This window comes from Capricornis sumatraensis, chromosome 16, assembly GCF_032405125.1.
Source record: "Capricornis sumatraensis isolate serow.1 chromosome 16, serow.2, whole genome shotgun sequence".
Taxonomy (NCBI): Eukaryota; Metazoa; Chordata; class Mammalia; order Artiodactyla; family Bovidae; genus Capricornis; species Capricornis sumatraensis.
This window is the reverse complement of record NC_091084.1, coordinates 47,515,195-47,534,528: the sequence shown is the minus strand read 5'-3', so window position 1 is coordinate 47,534,528 and position 19,334 is coordinate 47,515,195. Positions and strand designations below refer to the sequence as shown.

Here is a 19,334-nt window from a genome sequence, read left to right as displayed (position 1 = left end):
GGTTCAGGATGGGGAACACATATACACCTGTGGCTGATTCATGCCAATGTATGACTAAAGCCACTACAATATTGTAAAGTAATTAGCCTCCAACTAAAATAAATAAATTAATTAATTTTTTAAAAAGAGTCTACTCCAACACCACAGGTCAAAAACATCAATTCCTTGGTGCTCAGCTTTCGTTTAGTCCAACTCTCACATCCATACATGACTACTGGAAAAACCATAGCTTTGACTAGATGGACCTTTGTTGGCAAAGTAATGTCTCTGCTTTTTAGTATGCTGTCTACATTGGCCTTAGCTTTTCTTCCAAGGAGCAAGTGGCTTTTAATTTCATGGCTGCAGTCACCATGTGCAGTGATTTTGGAGCCCCCCCAAAATAAAGTCTGTCATTGTTTCTATTGTTTCCCCATCTATTTGCCATGAAATGATGGGACCAGATGCCATGATCTTAGTTTTCTGAATGTTGAGTTTTAAGGCAACTTTTTCACTCTCCTCTTTCACATTCATCAACAGGCTCTTTAGTTCTTCTTTGCTTTCTGCCATAAGGGTGGTATCATCTGCATATCTGAGGTTACTTATATTTTTCCCGGCAATCTTGATTCCAGCTTGTGCTTCATCCAGTCCAGCATTTCTGTTGATGTACTCTACATATAAGTTAAATAAGCAGAGTGACAATATATAGCCTTGATGTACTCCTTTTCCTATTTGGAACCAGTCTGTTGTTCCATGTCCAGTTTGAATTGTTGCTACGTGACCTGCATACAGATTTCTTGGGAGGCAGGTCAGGTGGTCTGGTATTCCCATCTCTTGTCAAATTTTCCGCAGTTTTTTGTGATCCACACAGTCAATGGCTTTGGCATAGTCAATAAAGTGGAAGTAGATGTTTTTCTGGAACTCTTGCTTTTTTGAGGATCCGACGGATATTGGCAATTTGATCTCTGGTTCCTCTGCCTTTTCTAAATCCAGTTTGAACATCTGGAAGTTCACAGTTCACATGCTGTTGAAGCCTGGCTTGGAGAATTTTGAGCATTACTTTGCTAGTGTGTGAGATGAGTGCAACTGTGCATTCTTTGGTTTGAGCATTCTTTGGTATTGCCTTTCTTTGGGATTGGAATGAAAAGTGACCTTTTCCAGTCCTGTGGCCACTGCTGAGTTTTCCAAATTACTCTGGGCAAGAATACCTTAGAAGAAATGGACTAGCCATCATAGTGAAAAAAAAAGAAAAAGAGAGAGTCTGAAATGCAGTACTTGGATGCAATCTCAAAAATGGCAGAACGATCTCTGTTCATTTCCAAGGCAAACCATTCAATATCACAGTAATCCAAGTCTATGCCCTGGCCAGTAATGCTGAAGAAGCTGAAGTTGAACAGTTCTATGAAGACCTACAAGGCCTTCTAGAACTAACACCCAAAAAAGATGTCCTTTTCATTATAGGGGACTGGAATGCAAAAGTAGGAAGTCAAGAAATACCTGGAATAACAGGCAAATTTGGTTTGGAGTACCGAATGAACCAGGGCAAAGGCTAATGGAGTTTTGCCAAGAGAACGCACTGATCATAGCAAACACCCTCTTCCAACAACGCAAGAAAAGACTCTACACATGGACATCACCAGATGGTCAATACTGAAATCCAATTGATTGTACTCTTTGCAGTCAAAGATGGAGAAGCTCTATACAGTCAGCAAAAACAACACTGGGAGCTGACTGTGGCTTAGATCATGAACTCCTTATTGCCAGATTCAGACTTAAATTGAAAAAAGTAGGGAAAACCAGTAGACCATTCAGGCATGACCTAAATCAAATCCCTTACGATTATACAGTGGAAGTGACAAATAGATTCAAGGGATTAGATCTGATAGAGTGCCTGAAGAACTATGGATGGAGGTTCGTGACATCATACAGGAGGCTGTGATCAAAACCATGCCCAAGAAAAAGAAATAGAAAAAGGCAAAATGTTTGTCTGAAGAGGTCTTACAAATAGCTGAAAAAAGAAGAGAAGTGAAAGACAAAGGAGAAAATGAAAGATATACCCGTTTGAATGCAGAGTTCCAAAGAATAGCAAGGAGAAATAAGAAAGCTTTCCTCGGTGATCAATGCAAAGGAATAGAGGAAAACAATAGAATAGGAAAGACTAGAGATCTCTTCATGAAGAAGGCAATGGCACCCAACTCCAGTACTCTTGCCTGGAAAATCCCATGGACGGAGGAGCCTGGAAGGCTGCAGTCCATGTGGTCGCTGAGGGTTGGACACGACTGAGCGACTTCACTTTCACTTTTCACTTTCATGCGTTGGCGAAGGAAATGGCAACCCACTCCAGTGTTCTTGCCTGGAGAATCCTAGGCACGGGGGAGCCTGGTGGGCTGCCGTCTATGAGGTCACACAGAGTTAGACACGACTGAAGTGACTTAGCAGCAGCAGCAGAGATCTCTTCAAGAAAATTAGAGATCCCAAGGGAACATTTCATGCAATGATGGGCACAATAAAGGACAGAAATGGTATGGACCTAACATAAGCAGATGATATTAAGAAGAGGTGGCAAGAATACACCGAAGAACTGTACAAATAAGATCTTTACAACCCAGATAATCACGATGGTGTGATCACTCACCTAGAGCCAGACATAAAGGTTGTGCATTTATGTAAACTCAAATATGGCCAGATATTTGTAAATTAAATAAAAATGCAGATGTCTAATTCATTTTTACTAACGTACAGTTCTGGGACCCTCAGTTTCTAAAACTTTGTTTCTTTAACAGTTTCCTTTTTAAATTTTTCATGAAATAAATGTTCTATTTCATGATTTTATGAGCATGTTAGAAATGGTTTCAGAACCAAAACTTCTAACATGCATAGCTTCTCTTAAGACGTATGGACTTGTGAATATAATATTTAACACATTACTTGGATAGCTGTTAGATAGCCAATACATATAGTAAGCTGGAGTCAAACCAAGAGAAGGTACTTGGTTTTCTCTCACCCTCACACTATTGGTTATCCTTTTTAATTAATTTTTATATGAATCTTTACAATCTAGGACTCTAATTTCTGAGTGTGATTGAAGTTGTTGGATCCATCTTGCTAATCAGCATGCCTGAACCGTTAGTATCAGCTGCCTAGAGTGTATATTTACTTAATGACAATGGATTCTGGCTCCTACTTTGCCAATAAGGTTTAAAACTCTCCATGAAGATTCCAGCTGGAGAAATACTACCTTAAATGAGATTATGGACAATTCTAGAATCTCCCAAATCTTGCTGCTGTGTCACCCAGAAAAGGTCTTTAGAATGGTTAATCCTGAGAAAAAAGGAAGCCATCCTAAAGGGACACGTGTTTGCCTTTTTGATCTAAGGTCTACCATCCAAGAATTAGACGATTCTAATTCCATTTATTAGGGTGGAAGTCAACTTTGAAGGACCAGGCCATATTCATACAAGAGCAGTTCTAGTCATGTGGGATTTGGATGAAATTGCACCATCTATATATCAACACGGAGTCATGGTGACCATGATGTTTGATTTAACTCAAATGTTCTTCATATCTATCAGTCAGGCTCTTGCTGGAGGGGCTCCCTGGCTGCTCCATCACCAGGATCTCTTATCTGCTTGGCCCATGCCCTTTCTGCAAATGTTACCTTAGCAGTGTCTTCCCTTTCCACCCTAAGAGAAATAGGACCCTCACTATCCCCCACCTACCAGCACTAGGTCCCTTACCCCACGGTTTTTCTCCTTAGCAAAGATAACATAAGATATACTACGCTTCTGATAGAGCTCTACTTCTTCAATAGACTCTAAGCTCCATGGGAGGGGTGGGAGTCAGGAGGATGGGAGAAAAATTTGGATATTTTATTCCCTTCAAGAGAAGACCAAGAAAACTGTCAGGCAGGAAACAGATGCTCAAAAATTACAGGAATTATTGGATGGATGAATAAAGGGAAGTGGTTTATTAGGAATCCTCCAGTCTAGGAAAGGTCAGACGAGCTAGGGCCCAACTCCCAGACTCTCTCTTCCCCACGTTATTTATTATCTGGAAAGGAGGCTGTGTGCTCCAAGGTGTGCGGCACACAGAGGATCCTATAATGAACAATGTATCTTTTCCTAGCAGCAATGTGTCATAAAGCTGTTCTCGGAGACTCAGGCAGGGAGCGGGAGGGTGAGAGCAGCCCCTTGCCCCGCGAACTAATGGCCAGGCCTTGCGGGTCCAACTGCCCCAGGCGGTCCAGGCTGCCCTCGGCGCGCTTTTGCAGCACTCGCAGCTCCGGAGGGAGTTTTAGTGAAACGATCTAAGAATGAGTTTCCCGTTCGCATTAGAGGGTACCCCTTCTCTTTTTCCTTTCTCTCTGGTTCGCGGTTTTCAGAGCTGGAATGGAATCTTCGCCACCAGTGTCCACCGTGTGACTCAAGGTATGGAATAACCCTCTTCTCTGCGCGTGTTTTGCCAGCTCTAAAATACAAAGTTACACCCCGTGAGAGTCTTGCCAGAACCCGCATTCTGTGTGGAACACAAGGAAGGGCAGGCCAACCCCAGCCCGAGGCCCAGGAGGGGAGCTGCTAGGACCCCCAGAGTGGAGAACGCAGCCGGCGGGAGAGGCCACTTCCCACGTTCCAGTCCGCCGCACCTGGGGAGGCGGGGAGCCCGGGACGAGGTGCGCACGTGGGTGAGGAGTCCAGTTTGGTCGAAGACCTAGTGTGGCCTTTAACTCCCGAGTGCAACGCCCGCTTCTTAACGGTCAGGTGGTATGATTTTCCCCTCTTTCGTGAATCCTAATGGATTCAGGCACTCCTCTCGCCTCTCTGCCCCAGCAGGTGTTTATCCTTCAATCCCAGATTCTTCCCTCCACCTGTGCTTCGCCTTTATTCCTCCACCCCGTGCAGCCTCCGCCCCGTTCTCGCCGCACTGAAAACAAAACTGTCAGCTCTGCAGTCTCTGGGCTCCTCGCTGAAGTTCTTTTTCCCCCTGTAAGTAGCAAAGTTCTGAAAAGAATAGCGCGTATTTGCTCACTGCATCAGTCACCCTCTACCCCGACAGTACTGAGACTATCTCTCACACTCCTTCTTCCCCAGCAGAGACCTAAAATTGCTCTCTTCACAGAGGTTTCCCTTGAACTCCCACTCGCCAAATTCAAGTACAGGTACTCATTTCTTTGTCTTTTTTAACATTTGACAAATATATTGCCTTTCACCTTTTTTTTTTTTTCATTTATTTAAGTAATGTAATCTTATTTTAAAAAGTTGTCACAAATTGTCCTAAGCCCAAAACACAACCGTGGTTGATACTTTGGTGTATTTGGTTTTTTGTTTTGTTTTTTTAATGCAGAGGTTTCAGTTCTTTGGTTGTAATCTTTATACTCCTACTATTTGCTTTTAACCATGCATGTGTTGCATATTGCTGTATGAAGAGATCATTTTAATAGCTGAAAAAGTGCTTCATTTTTTATGCATTCATTTCATTAATCATCTTTAACTTTTAATTAGTTGACATTTATGTTATGCACAGAAAATTATTCTGTTATGCCCAACACTTTCTTTTCTGTATTTGTAATTCTCATTGGTTAATTTCCCAGAGAGAGGTTGCTGATTGAAAAGTCATGCATGTTTTTGAAGTTCTGCGTAGTTGTGTTAAACATGCAGCTTTCCAAGAGTGTAGCAAATAACATTTACACTAACAATGTTCCATCCCATTCTCATTGTCAATGTGGTGGTGTTTTTAAACTTTATTTTTTGCCATTTTAATAAGTGTGGAGTGGTATCACCTGGTTTGTGTTAGTTTGGTATCTGCTTAAGTTTGACCATTTTCTGAAATATTTATTATCCATTTTCCCCTCTGTCTGAAGTGGTTGTTTGCAATAATTTTATTTAAGTGCTTTTCTAATATATTTGTCTTATTTCTTTCTGGTCATATGAACTAAAATCGTTATTTTAGAGGAGACTATAACTCATATAGAAGACAGTGTTCAAAATAAATGTGCATTTAGTGAGTGATAACTGAATGATTACCCATGTAAGCCGTCACCAGATCAAGGAATAGAACATTACTATTACTATACTACACTATATTAACTTATTACCATTACTATAGAGTGCCCAAGAGCCCAGGGGATCTTTCCTGATCACAAATTCCTCCCTCCCTGCAGAGGTAACAATAAACCAGTTTTTTTGGTAGCTACTTCCTTACCACTAGCCCATTTTTTAAATATGGCTTTAACACTTATACGTATATCTGTAAACAGTATACCAGTTTAGTTTTTTTTTAACTTTTTTAGTTTTGATATTTTTTTATAAATTGAATTATATAGTTTATAATCTTTGGGGGGTTGACTTCTTTCATGGGTAATGTTTGTGTGATTCATCCTAATGGCATGTAGCTACAGGTCATATATTTTCTTTGCTGTCTAGGATTTTGATGTATGAATTTATTGCAGTTAATTTATTGGTTCTACTTATAGTGTTACTCTGGATCTTTTCCAGTGCTTAAGAATTGGCAAACAATGCTGATGTGGCTATTTTTGTATGTCTCTTGGCATATACTTGCACACACACATTTCTGTTAGGTATATTCTGAGGACTATAATTCCTAAGCCATAGGGTATACATAAATTCAACTAAAAATAACCATTTTGTTTTAGAATAGTTTTAGATTTACAGAAAGAGTTCTCGTGCACCCATCACCCAATTTCCCCTATTTTTAACATCTTGTATTACTGTAGTATATTTGTAACAGCAAAGATATGAACTAAAACTATTATTCACAATATTTTTTTTGGTATTCTTTCTGCTCTTGAATCCTTTCCAAGACACCATATTGCGGTTAGGCATCTTGTCTCTAGTCTTCTCTGGTCTGTAACAGTTTCTCAGTCTTTCCTTGTTTTTTTTTTTAGTTTTGTGGGTTTTTTTGGGGGGTGGGGATGGATGTACAAGTTACTTAATTAGGCTCTTTGTAAGAAGTTCGGAACACTGCTTGGTGAGGGTAAATTCCATTTGTGAGAGCAAACACAGAGTGGGGGTAGCCCTGGAGCTGAGGAGCAGCTTTGATTCTTTGTAGAATTTGAGTCCACACCCTTTCTGATGAGCCTTGTGCTGCTCTGTAGTCTTCTATTTCTCCCTCTGTGGGTCAGAGATCTCACCTTCCTGTTGCCTAGACTTACACAGCTTCTTCTTGAAGTAAGCATCAGTGAGATGTTCTGGGATTTTCATCCCACTGGTATCAATTTTAGAGGAGGTGGTAATGACAAATTTCTGGTGTGTTCTATTCAGAGGAACTTGATTGAGGGACAGAGGCCCGGTCACAAGTAGCAAGCTACTGCCCGGCTTGCTTCAGGACAGTGACCGCTTGCCTCTGTGGCACCCAGTGAGGATGATCTGTATGGCCCTTGGAGTGATGCTGGTGCCCTGCTTTCTCACAGGCTTACTGAAGGGTTTTCTGCCATGACTCAGCAGCTTTCCAGGCACATCTTCAGTACGATAATACCTAAGCATTTTGCACAGTTTGACCACTCAGGTACCACCATTCTTGTTACCACCAACTGGTTTTGTGACAGTAGCAAGAACCTGCATCTTCTTTTTCTTTTCAACCTTGGATTTCGCCACTGAGTACTTCCTCTTGTACAAGCCTTTCTGTAACACATAGCCGATTGGGAATATCTACCAATTCCTCTGATCTGGACAGGGTTTCAGCTGCAGTGGGGTTTCTCCTTCTTAACCTTCTTCACTTTTTAAATTTTCTCACCAGCATCAGCCTTCTTGGCTTTGGGGTTTTTACCCTTAGTATCTGGCTTCTTAGCCTTTTTCACCCGCCATCTTCCAAGATAGGAAAGAGCTCAGTCTTTCCTTATTTTTGATCTTGATAGTTTTGAGAAGTACTGGCCAGGTATTTGTAGCATTTCATTTAAGTTTGTCTAATATTTTCCTCATGGTTAGACTGGGATTACGGATTTAGGAGAAGAATATTACGGTGGTTATAAGCCTTTCTCATCAATCACATCAGTGGTACATACTGTCAGTGGTGACTTACGGTTGATGATATTAACCTTAATCACCAGTGTTTGTCAGGTTTCTTCATGGTTCACACTCCTAGGTGGTAGTGGGCTGGGCATAAGATCTACCTCCTGGAGGAGGAAACCGCTACAAAAAGTATTTGGAATTCTTCTGTAAGATTTGTCTCCTCCCACCCCACCCCCATTTATTTATTTTTATCAGTTTGGACATAGACACTTGTTTTATCCTTTAGGTTATAATCCAATACAATGTTATTTACTTTGCCACTGGGAGATCTTTTGGGTTTGTTCTTGTGTATTTCTGATGTACCTAATCCTTTTCCTTTCCTTACTTTCTGGCATAACAAGAAGTTCTAGACTCTCAGCTCATATACTCCCAGCCTCAGCTCTAGAATCAACAGTTTCTCCGAGGAGCCCTCATTAGTAGTTAATGTCAACAGTTCTAAAGTGGTTTTACTAATTTAAACTTCAGCCCTTTATTTGTCAAATTTCCTATAAACATTAGCTGTTTTCAGTTTACTTTTTGCATTTGACTTCCTATGGACAAGAAGTTTTATTTTCAACATATTTAACAATGTATCTCCTGATAGTTATCCTGATTCTTGATCATTTCCCTTAATTTTCCCAAGCTGAGAAATTCCTAATCTCCTAAAATGTAATGAATGTGCTCTGCTTTATCCCAGTCTACTTTGAACTATTAACAATGTACTGATTTATGTATCTGAGATTTATTATGTGAGGATACTAATTTTTGTCTCAATGATTTACAAGTTGTCCTAATAATCTTCACTGAATGTTCCCCTTCACGGTTATATTTCTTGTCTTATATGCTGCCTTTTCCTGAGCTGTCTACTCTGTTTCTTTGATTTGTTACAGTAATGACATGAAGAAGGGCTGATGAATCATATATACAGCAGTAGAGGTTAAGGCTTTGAAATTGGTTTCAACTGGGGCAATATGCTCCCCTGGGGACATCTGGCAATGTCCAAAGACATATTGTCACAGCTGTGGGAGATTGAGGTTCTAATGGCATGTGGTGGGCAGAGTCCAGGAAGGCCACTGAACATCATACAGTGTACTTACAGTGTCCCCCAAATAAAGAATCATCTGGCAAAAGATGTTAATGGTGGTGAGGTTGAGAAACTGTTATAGGAGATTCCAGTGGCCCTATAAAGGAAGTCAGGTAGAAACACGTGAAAAGGGTAGGAATATCCTGTTTCTTAGAATGCAACTCTTCCAAGACCTTGTCATCTCTACCCTTTTTGGAAAAGAATCCCTCCTTCCTTTATGTTCTGCCATTATATATTTAGAAGTCTTCCCTTTCCCCTAGCCCAGTGTTGAGCAAAAGTCAGGTATCAGAGAATGGTCATGCAGATTTCATTAAATCAGAATTCCCAGTGCCTGAAAAATAAAGTAAAATGAAAAGGCAAGTGGTTCATAGTAGAAAGAAAATGAGCTTTGTAGCCTGATAAGTTCCTTGTCAACTCTGTAACCTGGACAAACTTATTAAGTTCTGAGTCCATGTATCTGTAAAATGTAGATAAAACCAAGCTTTGGGGACTAGAGAACATTTTCATAAACTATCTCTGTAGGTTCTCAAGAAATATGATAATTATTAATACATGCTGAGAGAATAACTTATTTTGAGCAAATATTCTTTAATTATCATAGGTGGTAAAAATTCCATCAATAAATTTGCAAATTGAAATAGATCCTCTTAGGCCATGGGTTCCCATTTTAGTTCAGAACATTTTGGAATTTATGAATGCCTTCCGAGAAAAGGAGTCATACCAGATAACATCTGCTTTCCTCTTCCCAAAAATATAAGCACAGGAAGATCACGAAACAGGCAAAAAAGAAAAATCCTTAAAGAACAACATAAAATCTTTGGAAAGGAGGCCAAGGCATATTGTACTCTATCAGAGTGGTAGATATCATTCTGTAGAAACACAAGGGATTCAGAAGTTGCAAATCTTGGCTCAAAGGAGCACCTAGAAAGACAGGAGGAAGATGAAGTATGAGATATTATAAAAGCCAAAGAGAAAGAACATCAAGAATTATGACACTGTTAAAATTGTAATACTATATATATGAGACCCTATAAATTAGGGACATGTATTATCTTTTAATCCTTGCAGAGGTAGGTACTGTTGTTTTTCCTACTTAAAAATATAAACATTGACTCCCCCAAATGCCTATCTATTGGGTTTTACAACAGTGATCATTGGTATGAGTTTTCCCAGTAAAATTGGGGTAGCAAAAGTTAGATTGCAAGGGACTGAGGAGGTATAATAGGTAAAGTATAGAAGACTGAGGATGTTTGAAGATGAAGGAGATGTGGAGTAAAGGAAATATTTGTAAAAGACTAAGGTGGACTTGGGCACGTTTAAATGCTGGCGAGAAGGACCTCGAGGACAGGGAGAAGTTGAGGCTCGAGAAGGGAAGGGAGATTTTTGATGGACTAAGTCCCTTAATTCCTGATGCTGATGAGATTGAGATCACAGGTGAAGGAATGAGCTGTAGAAAAGGAGCTGGCGCTCACATCTTTTGTTACAGGAAAAGAGGGAACAGATAAGCCCCCGTGCAGTGATAACTGTAATTTCTGGGCAGGAAGTTGAGGGTGTGGTATTCTATATCGCATTTTCCCTCACCTACCATATTTTGTATGTTCTGGAGAAATTTTAGTGTTCCTTTGAAGTTTCCTCAAATTGACTCCTTTTTGCTTCTTTTAAAAAATTATTGTAGAACCTGTTTTGGTTGGATTCTATCTATAATGTAGAGTACCTCTACAGTGCCATTAAAGCAAACAAAAACAATCCTGTAACAGCTGATAACTCACCAATTACTATATGAGAAAGTCCTGATTTACCTTGTAATTTTGAGATAATTCACCTTCTGTTTAAGATGTAAAATTTCCCTCTGTACATTTTTTTTTCTTCCCCCATTCATCTTTTCCAATCCCACTGGCAAAAGTAGCAAGTGGCATATGAAAGGCTGGAAAGGAGAGGAGGGCTTGAAGAAAGATCTAGGGTGAGTTCCAGGTGTATCACTTACTACCTCTGTCTCTTTAGGCAAATCACTGAAGAGGTAATGGCGAACTTGAACATCAGATTTAAATGATTAACTGGAGTTCCTGTGCTAACTGAGAAATTGAATAAGGCTCTTAAGATGGCCGATAAATAAGGAAAACACAGGGCTCAGAAGACTAAGGTTTAATAGCATCTGAAGAACTGTCATGGGAGTGAGGGGATGAAACTGTTCAGTTAACTAGAAAATATTAGTTTAAGAGTTTAAAAGATTCTACAGAGTTTGAGTAGTTGATAAAGTCTGAGTGAGAACATTGGAGTGAAGTGCTGGAGTGGGATGAGGTCATGAGAGTTGAGGTCAGGGATGGGTGAGAATGCTGTTTTGGAAGGGCTTTACCTTTGAACTCATCTATAATAATTTTGGTATTGAATAGGTGTGAAAGGAGCTTGTGAGCTAGGGAACACAGATCACCAGGAGCTGGTATGGACGTATGACTAGAGCTGACATGACCAGACAAGAAAAAGTTGGCATATGCCACTTGCATGCCATGCTTTAGGAGTAATGGTGGAGGCACAGTAATAACATTTCATAGTTTGAGGTGCATGCTGGGTGTTGGTAGGGGAGAGAGTGAATGAAGAAATTTGCCAGTACTTAGTAGGAGCCTGTTCTGAGCCAGGTGATACATGAACTCTACCTCATTTAATCCAGGCCATAGTCCTCTGAGATTGGTTCTGCTGTCCTCGCTTTGCAGAAGAGTAATGAGAGATGGATTGCCTCCCTTGATTTCTTACAGCTCATAAGCATGGGGCTGGGAGCAACTCTGGGGAAGGTGGAAGAAACACAATTAGAAAAATGCTTTTATGATAGAAAATATATTACAGTGGACAGGAGGTTAGTACGGAGCCTGAAACAGTGGGCTTCAATAAGTTTGTTGAATTAGTCTGTGTGTTTAGAGGTATTTCATTCTCTAATCTCATTTTTCCACAGGTCCCAGTTATCCCATGTTCTTTGGATTATCTTTCCCCACTGAAGCTTGAATATTAATCCATAGACAAGATGACGCATTTGTCGTCTTCCTCCTTCTTTTCTGATTTTGGGCTGCTATTGTATTTGGAGGAGCTAAACAAAGAGGAATTAATTAGATTCAAGTCATTTCTAAAGAATGAGACCCTGGAACCCGGGTCCTGCAGGATACCCTGGTCTGAAGTGAAGAAGGCCAAGCGGAAGGATTTGGCTGACTTGATGAGCAAGTATTATCCAGGAGACCAAGCCTGGGAGGTGGCTCTCAGAATCTTTGGCAAGATGAACCTGAAGGAACTGTGTGAGAGAGCAAAAGCAGAGATCAACTGTGAGTGATGTTGGAGATATACCTGGGGGCGGGGAGAAGCGGGTGCTTCCTGGAGCCCATTGATTCTGCGAAAGGGACTTGGGAATGAAGTCCAGGACATTCTTTGGTTCACAAGTTCCCTGGAGGTCAGGTATATAATGGGAGTTTGTTAGATCATTTGAGGAGCACTAAAAGGCTGAAGAGTTTTGAGTACTGTTGTTCAGTATGGCTCCTTAGGATATGCTATGCTAAGTCACTTCAGTTGTGTCCGACTCTGTGCAACACCACGGACTGTAGCCTGCCAGGCTCCTTTGTCCATGGGGTTCCCCAGGCAAGAATTCTGGAGTGGGTTGCCATGCCCTTCTCCAGAGTATGGCTCCTTAATTGGCAGTAATTCATCCATCTACAGTATTATAAAGTTAAAAATAAAAAATAAAGAGCACACACACACAAAAACAAAACTAAACATGAAAAAACAAAACAAAACAATGATTAGAAAGAATTGCCCCATCTAGTGTTCCTTTGCCTAAACTACAAATAAAGTAATTAGGCTGGTCTACATTTTAAGAATACTCAAATAAGACCTTAAATCTTTGCTGAAATATGAGGAATGGGCAAAAAAAAAATATTAAGGGACATAAAAACTAATTTTTTGTCATTCCTAGGTGTGAAATACTGTAGACATCTAAAATTCCTTACATTTAATGCTTTACAGCTCCAAAATGTATATCCATTATTTCTTTTGAGCCTCACCACATCCCCATGAGGTCAATACAGACAAGGAAACTTAGGCTTAGACTAGACCACGTGCCTCAGAGTTACAGGGTGGGAGGCGTGGCAAGAAGTGTCCTGCCTCAGTGTTCACACCACATCACTTTCCCATCAGCTAAGCTGGTGGAGTCTGCGGCTCTGTTGGCTCTAGTTTCTTAAATCCAGATGATCACAGAATTGGACCACGGAGGAAAATTCTGGCCCCTGTGTGGCCGTCAGCAAATAATTGTCTTTGATAAATCTCACGTTCCTTTTGGAACCTGTTGCAGGGACTGTCCAGACTATGAGACCAGAGGACACTGAGGCCGGAGAGGTACAGGGTGATCAGGAAGCAGTGCTGGGTAAGTAGGTGGCCTTTTTGTCCGATTTGGGAGGTTTGAGCTTTTGAAGCATAGTGGGGGAGGATTATCTCTCAGGGGACTTTTGTTCAACTCTTGCTAATTTCTTACGATATACTACCTGCTCAGTGATTATTACGGAGAAGGCAATGGCACCTCACTCCAGTACTGTTGCCTGGAAAATCCCATGGACGGAGAAGCCTGGTGGGCTGCAGTCCACTGGGTTGCTGAGGGTTGGACATGACTGAGCGACTTCACTTTCACTTTTCACTTTCATGCATTGGAGAAGGAAATGGCAACCCACTCCAGTGTTCTTGCCTGGAGAATCCTAGGGATGGGGGAGCCTGGTGGGCTGTCGTCTATGGGGTCGCACAGAGTCAGACATGACTGAAGTGACTTAGCAGCAGCAACAGTGATTATCATTCAGAAAGAATTGACAAAACCAGCTCTCTTGACAAAATCAGACACAGGACCATGTTAATTCAGAGTCCTTAGAAATGACCCTGTCACAGTTGATAGTCTGATGAACAAAGGTATCTTAATATCTTGTTTTATGGACTGAAGAGTTCATAAGAGTTCGTAAGAGTTGGCAGGGACAATTTGGCTTGTTGCATCCCCTCTCTTCTGTTCAAAATGATACTCTAATTGAGTTCCAGGATGGTGACCAACTAATCTACATAAAATGTAATTTCTAGGGCTGGGTTTTCTTAGTCCTAATTCAATACCATTTCCAGTTCCCCTGCTTTGTTTTGAATCCTATATTAGCTGAATCCCAGTTTCTATAAATTGAAGTATAATGCAGAGAAAATTGGACCATGTGAGAAGCCTTTGTTCTTAACGCAGCTATGCTGCTTTTTAATGAGCTACATTATTTCATTCAAAAAATAATTGAGAGCCTACTTTGTTCCAAGAACTGATAAATAAAAATTTCCTATTGTGTTAAATGATTCTGAAGATAAGTTCCTGCTTGGGCTGTGATTTCTGATACAATATAAGGAAGTTTATTTTTGTGGTATAATGAGCTGTAATTTAGGAAACCAAGATTCTACCTCCATAGAAATTTACTTTGTAAAATTTGGAAGATAGATAAAGTATTACAAAGAAAGTAGATTATCCTTGTAACTCTGATTTTTAAAAAGTGCAGCAGTGTCTGAGATGTTATACCATAAAAAGGAGTATCTGACTTTTAATAACATACCTTCCCCTGAGGGAGAAATAAGGATAATTTAGTGGGATCTGAACTTTGTTAGATGTTTGTACTGAAGGCCTTAGTAGAACAAAGAAAAGAATGATATACTTTAAAAAATTAAAGTAATTCCAGCTTGAGATATGTGCTGTGAATGAAACATATACTATGTTCTGAGAGAATGTGTGGAGGAAGGAATCCCATTAGTATTCAGATTGTGATTGCATTGAATCTGTAGGTTGCCTTGGGTGATACGGTCATCTTCACTTTCTGGAGAGTTTTTATTCTAAATGGATATGAATTTTGTCAGATGCTTTTTTGGCATCTATTTAAATGATTGTATGATTTTTGTTATTTGTTTATGCAGTCTCACACTTATTGATTTGCAGATACTGAACTTTCCTTGGGGATAAATCCCATTTGATCATGGTGTATGATCCTTTTAATGTGTTGCTGAATTTGGATTGCTAGTGTTTTGTTGAGGGTTTTTACATCTATGTTCAACAGTGATATTGGCCTGTAATTTTCTGTGGGATCTTTGTCTGATTTTGGTATCAAGGTTATGGTGGCCTCATAGAATGAATTTGGAAGTATTACTTCCTCTGAAAGTTTTTGGAATTGTTTCAGAAGGGTAGATTTTAAGTCTTCTCTAAATGTTTGATAGAAGTCACCTGTGAAGCCATGGTCCTAGACCTTTGTTATGATCCACAGTTTCAATTTCAGTACTTGTGATTGGTCTGTTCATATTTTTTATTTATTCCTGGTTCAATCTTGGGAGATTGTATCTTTCTAAGAATTTGTCCATTTCTTCCAGGTTGTCCATTTTATTGGTATATACTTCCTTGTGGTAGCCTCTTCTTACCCTTTCTATTTCTGTGGTATCCCTTGTAATTTCTTTATTTCTAATTTTATTGATTTGAGCCTGCTCCCTTTTTTTCTTGGTGAGTCTGTCTAAATGTTTATCAATTTTGTGTATCTTTTCAAAGAACCAGCTCTTAGTTTCATTGATCTTTGCTATAGTCGTCTTTATCTCTGTTTCATTTATTTCTGCTCTAATCTTTATGATTTATTTCCTTCTTCTATTTTTAGGTTTGTTTGTTCTTCTTTCTCTAGTTTTAGGTGTTCCGTTGTTTATTTGTGATTTTTCTTGTTTCCTGAGGTAAGATTTTATTGCTATCAACTTCCCTCTTAGAACTGCTTTTGCTGTATCCCATAGGATTTGGATCGTTGTAGTTTCATTTTCATTTATCTCTAGGTATTTTTTGATTTCCTCTTTGATTTCTTCTGTGATCCATTGGTTGTTTAGTAGCATATTGTCTAGCCTCCTTGTGTTTGTGTCTGTTTCTATGTATTAGGTAGGTCTGTCCTGCGAGGCCGAGCAGCACACTTCCCCCTGGTCAGCAGAGCCATGTGGTCTGGGGGTGGCCCCTGTGCAGGCCCCATGGGCCCTTCTGTTGTGGCAGGGCTGGCTACTGTGGACGCACTGGTAGGCATGGCTGGCCCCTGGTCCAGTTGGTTGCTAGGCCCTGCCTCGTGCAGAAGCTACTGACTGCTGGTGGAACTGATCTCAGAGGAGCTGGCTGCATGGCCTGGGGAGTCCTTGTCCTGGTGCTGTCCCACTGGTGAGGGGGGCTGGGTTGTGGCTGGCTTCAAGCCCAGGTTTGCCAGAGCTGATGTTGACCTGCCATTGGGAGGGGTTGGGGCATGTTGTGACTGGTTGCACGGTCTGGGATGACCTGGTGGTGGGTAGAACCAGATCACAAGTGCCTGGCTTTGGGAGTACAGGGGGGCCAGGACTGGCTGGTCTGTTGTTGAGTGGAGCCAGATCCCGATGTGACCAGCTGTGGAGCTCTGGGGGTTCCAGGGCTGGTGCTGACCCACTGATGGGCAGGACCAGGTTTGGCTATGGCCTGAGGGTCCTACAGGTGGTAGATGAGACCAGATTCCAGGGCCATTGCTGGCCCACTGGTGGCTGGGGCTGGATTCCGGGGAAGGTGACTGAGGAGCCTAAGATATCTTGGAGCTGGTGTTTCCCTGCTGGTAGGTAGGGCCCTAGGGACTAGTGCTGACTAGCTGGTGGACATGGCTGGGTCCTGCTGCTAATGAACTAAGGGAAGGATTCCAAAATGGCTCTTGCCAGCACCTGTGTTTTACTGGTAAAATCAACTCCCAAAGTGGCTGCTGTCAGTGTTGTGAGGGTAAGTCCCAGGTGCCTTCTGCCTCCCTGGGAGGCTCTCCAAGATCAGCCACTTACTCAAGTTCCTTTCATGTTATTGCTTCTACTCTGGGTCTCAACATGTGAGATTTTGTGTGTGCCCTTTAAGAGCAGAGTCTGTGTTTCTCACAGCCTTCCAGGCTTTCCTGAAAGTAAGCCCTGCTGTCTTCAAAGCCAAATGTTCCATGGGCTCATCTTCCTAGGGCAGGACCCCAGGGCTGAGAAGCTCAGTGTGGGGCTCAACCCTCCTGCTCCTTGAGAAACATGTTTGCAACTCTTCATGCCCATCAATGTTTTATCTGTATAAAGCAGATTACTTTGATCTATAGTTCAGATCTGTCTTCAGATCCTGTCTGGCTGTTATTGTTAATTGTTGCCTATGTTCTCTTTTTATCTGGAGAATGGCTCTGTTCTCCATACATACCATTATTTTTTTTTTTTCTTTATAGAAGTACAAAGAAGAAAAAATACTTCTGGAATGAATCTAATTTTTATTTTCCATCATAGATTTCTGCATTGTCAATTCTTTTTTTCCCACAATTTATAATGTGCATTTAAACCCACAGGAATATTTTTATTTTATTTACATTCTTTTCTCATCTAAACCAGCTGTGCTTTGATTTCAGCCTGTATCACTCCTAGTCTAGTCCAATATTCTTAACATTGCAAATCATAGAATTAATTTTGATCATGTGTATCTTTTTTTTTTTTTTAATCTCCCTTCTAACTGACTTAGGTGATGGAGCAGAATACAGAATTCAAATAAGGGAAAAATTTCACATCATGTTAGATAAGAACCATTTGCTTGGGAAATCTGAAGATTTCTGTCATGAAATTGCTCAGGAAGGCCGAGAACTGTTGGAACGTTTGTTTGAAGAAGATGTTGGAACCAAAGAGCAGCCACAGACGGTGGTCCTTCAAGGGGCTGCTGGAATAGGCAAAACAACGTTGGTGAGAATGATGATGTTAGATTGGGCACAGGGCAACCTCTACCAGCAGAAATTTACCTATGTTTTTTATCTCAATGCAAGAGAAATTAACCAGTTGAGAGAGAGAAGCTTTGTTCAGTTGCTGTCAAAGGACTGGCCCAGCACAGAAGGTCCCATTGAAAGGATTATGTCCCAGCCAAGTCGTCTCCTTTTTATTATTGATAGTTTTGATGAACTGAACTTTGCCTTTGAGGAGCCTGAGTTTGTGCTGTGCGCAGACTGGACCCAAGTGCATCCTGTGTCCTTCCTCATGAGTAGTTTGCTGAGAAAAGTGATGCTCCCTGAGTCGTCCTTGTTGGTGACGACAAAACTCACAGCTTGGAGGAAACTAAAGCCTTTGTTGAAGAATCAGCATTCTATACAGTTACTAGGTATGTCTGAGGATGCAAGACAGGAATATATTTACCAGTTTTTTGAAGACCAGAGTTGGGCCTTGCAAGTATTCAGTTCCCTAAGAAACAATGTGATGCTTTTTAACATGTGCAAAGTCCCTGCAGTATGCTGGATCGTTTGTAATTGTCTGGAGCAGCAAATGGAAAAGGGTGGTGATATCACGCTGACTTGCAAGACAACCACTTCTCTGTTTGCCTGCTGTACCTCCAGCTTGTTGACACAAGTAGATAGAAGCTTTCCTGGTCTACCCAGCCAAACCCAACTGAGGAGCCTGTGCCACTTGGCTGCCAAAGGAGTATGGACTATGACTTATGTATTTTACAAGGAAAATCTCAGAAGACATGGGTTAGTGAAATCTGATGTTTCAATTTTCCTAGACACAAATATTCTTCAAAAGGACACAGTGTATGAAAACTGCTATGTGTTCACCCACCTACACATTCAGGAGTTTTTTGCAGCAATGTTCTATGTGTTGCAAGACAGTTGGGACACCAGGGACGATTCCCTTCAGTCTTTTGAAAATTTGGAGCTGGTGCTTGAAAGCAGCAGTTATAAAGACCCCCATTTGCTACAGATGAAATGCTTTTTGTTTGGCCTTTTGAATGAAGATAGAATGAAACAACTGGAGGAAACTTTTAACTGTACAATGTCATTGGAGGTGAAATGGACGATACTTCAGTGGATGGAAATGCTGGGAAACAGTGAACAGCTTCCATCACACCTGGTTTTTCTAGAGTTGTTTGTCCATTTGTATGAGACTCAAGATGAAGTATTTGTAAGCCAGGCAATGAGATATTTCCAAAAGGTTGTCATTAATATTTGTGAGGAAATCCATTTGCTTTTGTCTTCATTCTGCCTGAAGCACTGCCAGTGTTTACGGACCATGAAGCTGATGGTAACTGAGGTATTTGAGAAGAAGATGTTAAACTCAAGCTTCCCACCTGAAACTTGGTAAGTGGGTTAGGTCAGTTCCCTACAAGAGAGTGAAGGACATAGGTGTTGTCAGAGGGAGGGGAGGAGTTGTTTAACTGAGGTCCCAGAGCCAGGATAACCTTTCAGAATTGTCCCACTTTGAGACAAGGAGGTCAGGCACTG

At 40.9% G+C, this 19,334-nt stretch overlaps 1 protein-coding gene and 1 pseudogene across 1 annotated transcript in view; one reads left to right on the top strand and one right to left on the bottom strand.

Annotated features, from left to right (window-relative positions):
- Positions 1-6,921: 6,921 nt before the first annotated feature.
- On the bottom strand, positions 6,922-7,475 carry LOC138092120 (large ribosomal subunit protein eL6 pseudogene; annotated as a pseudogene).
- A 4,601-nt stretch (positions 7,476-12,076) lies between these two features.
- NLRP14 (NLR family pyrin domain containing 14) overlaps positions 12,077-19,334 on the top strand; it is a 34,529-nt gene continuing 27,271 nt past the window's right edge. The window contains exons 1-3 of the mRNA XM_068989398.1: positions 12,077-12,368; positions 13,388-13,459; positions 17,594-19,190. Of these exons, the coding sequence (XP_068845499.1) occupies positions 12,077-12,368; positions 13,388-13,459; positions 17,594-19,190 (1,961 nt within the window). The remainder of the gene's footprint in view (positions 12,369-13,387; positions 13,460-17,593; positions 19,191-19,334) is intronic.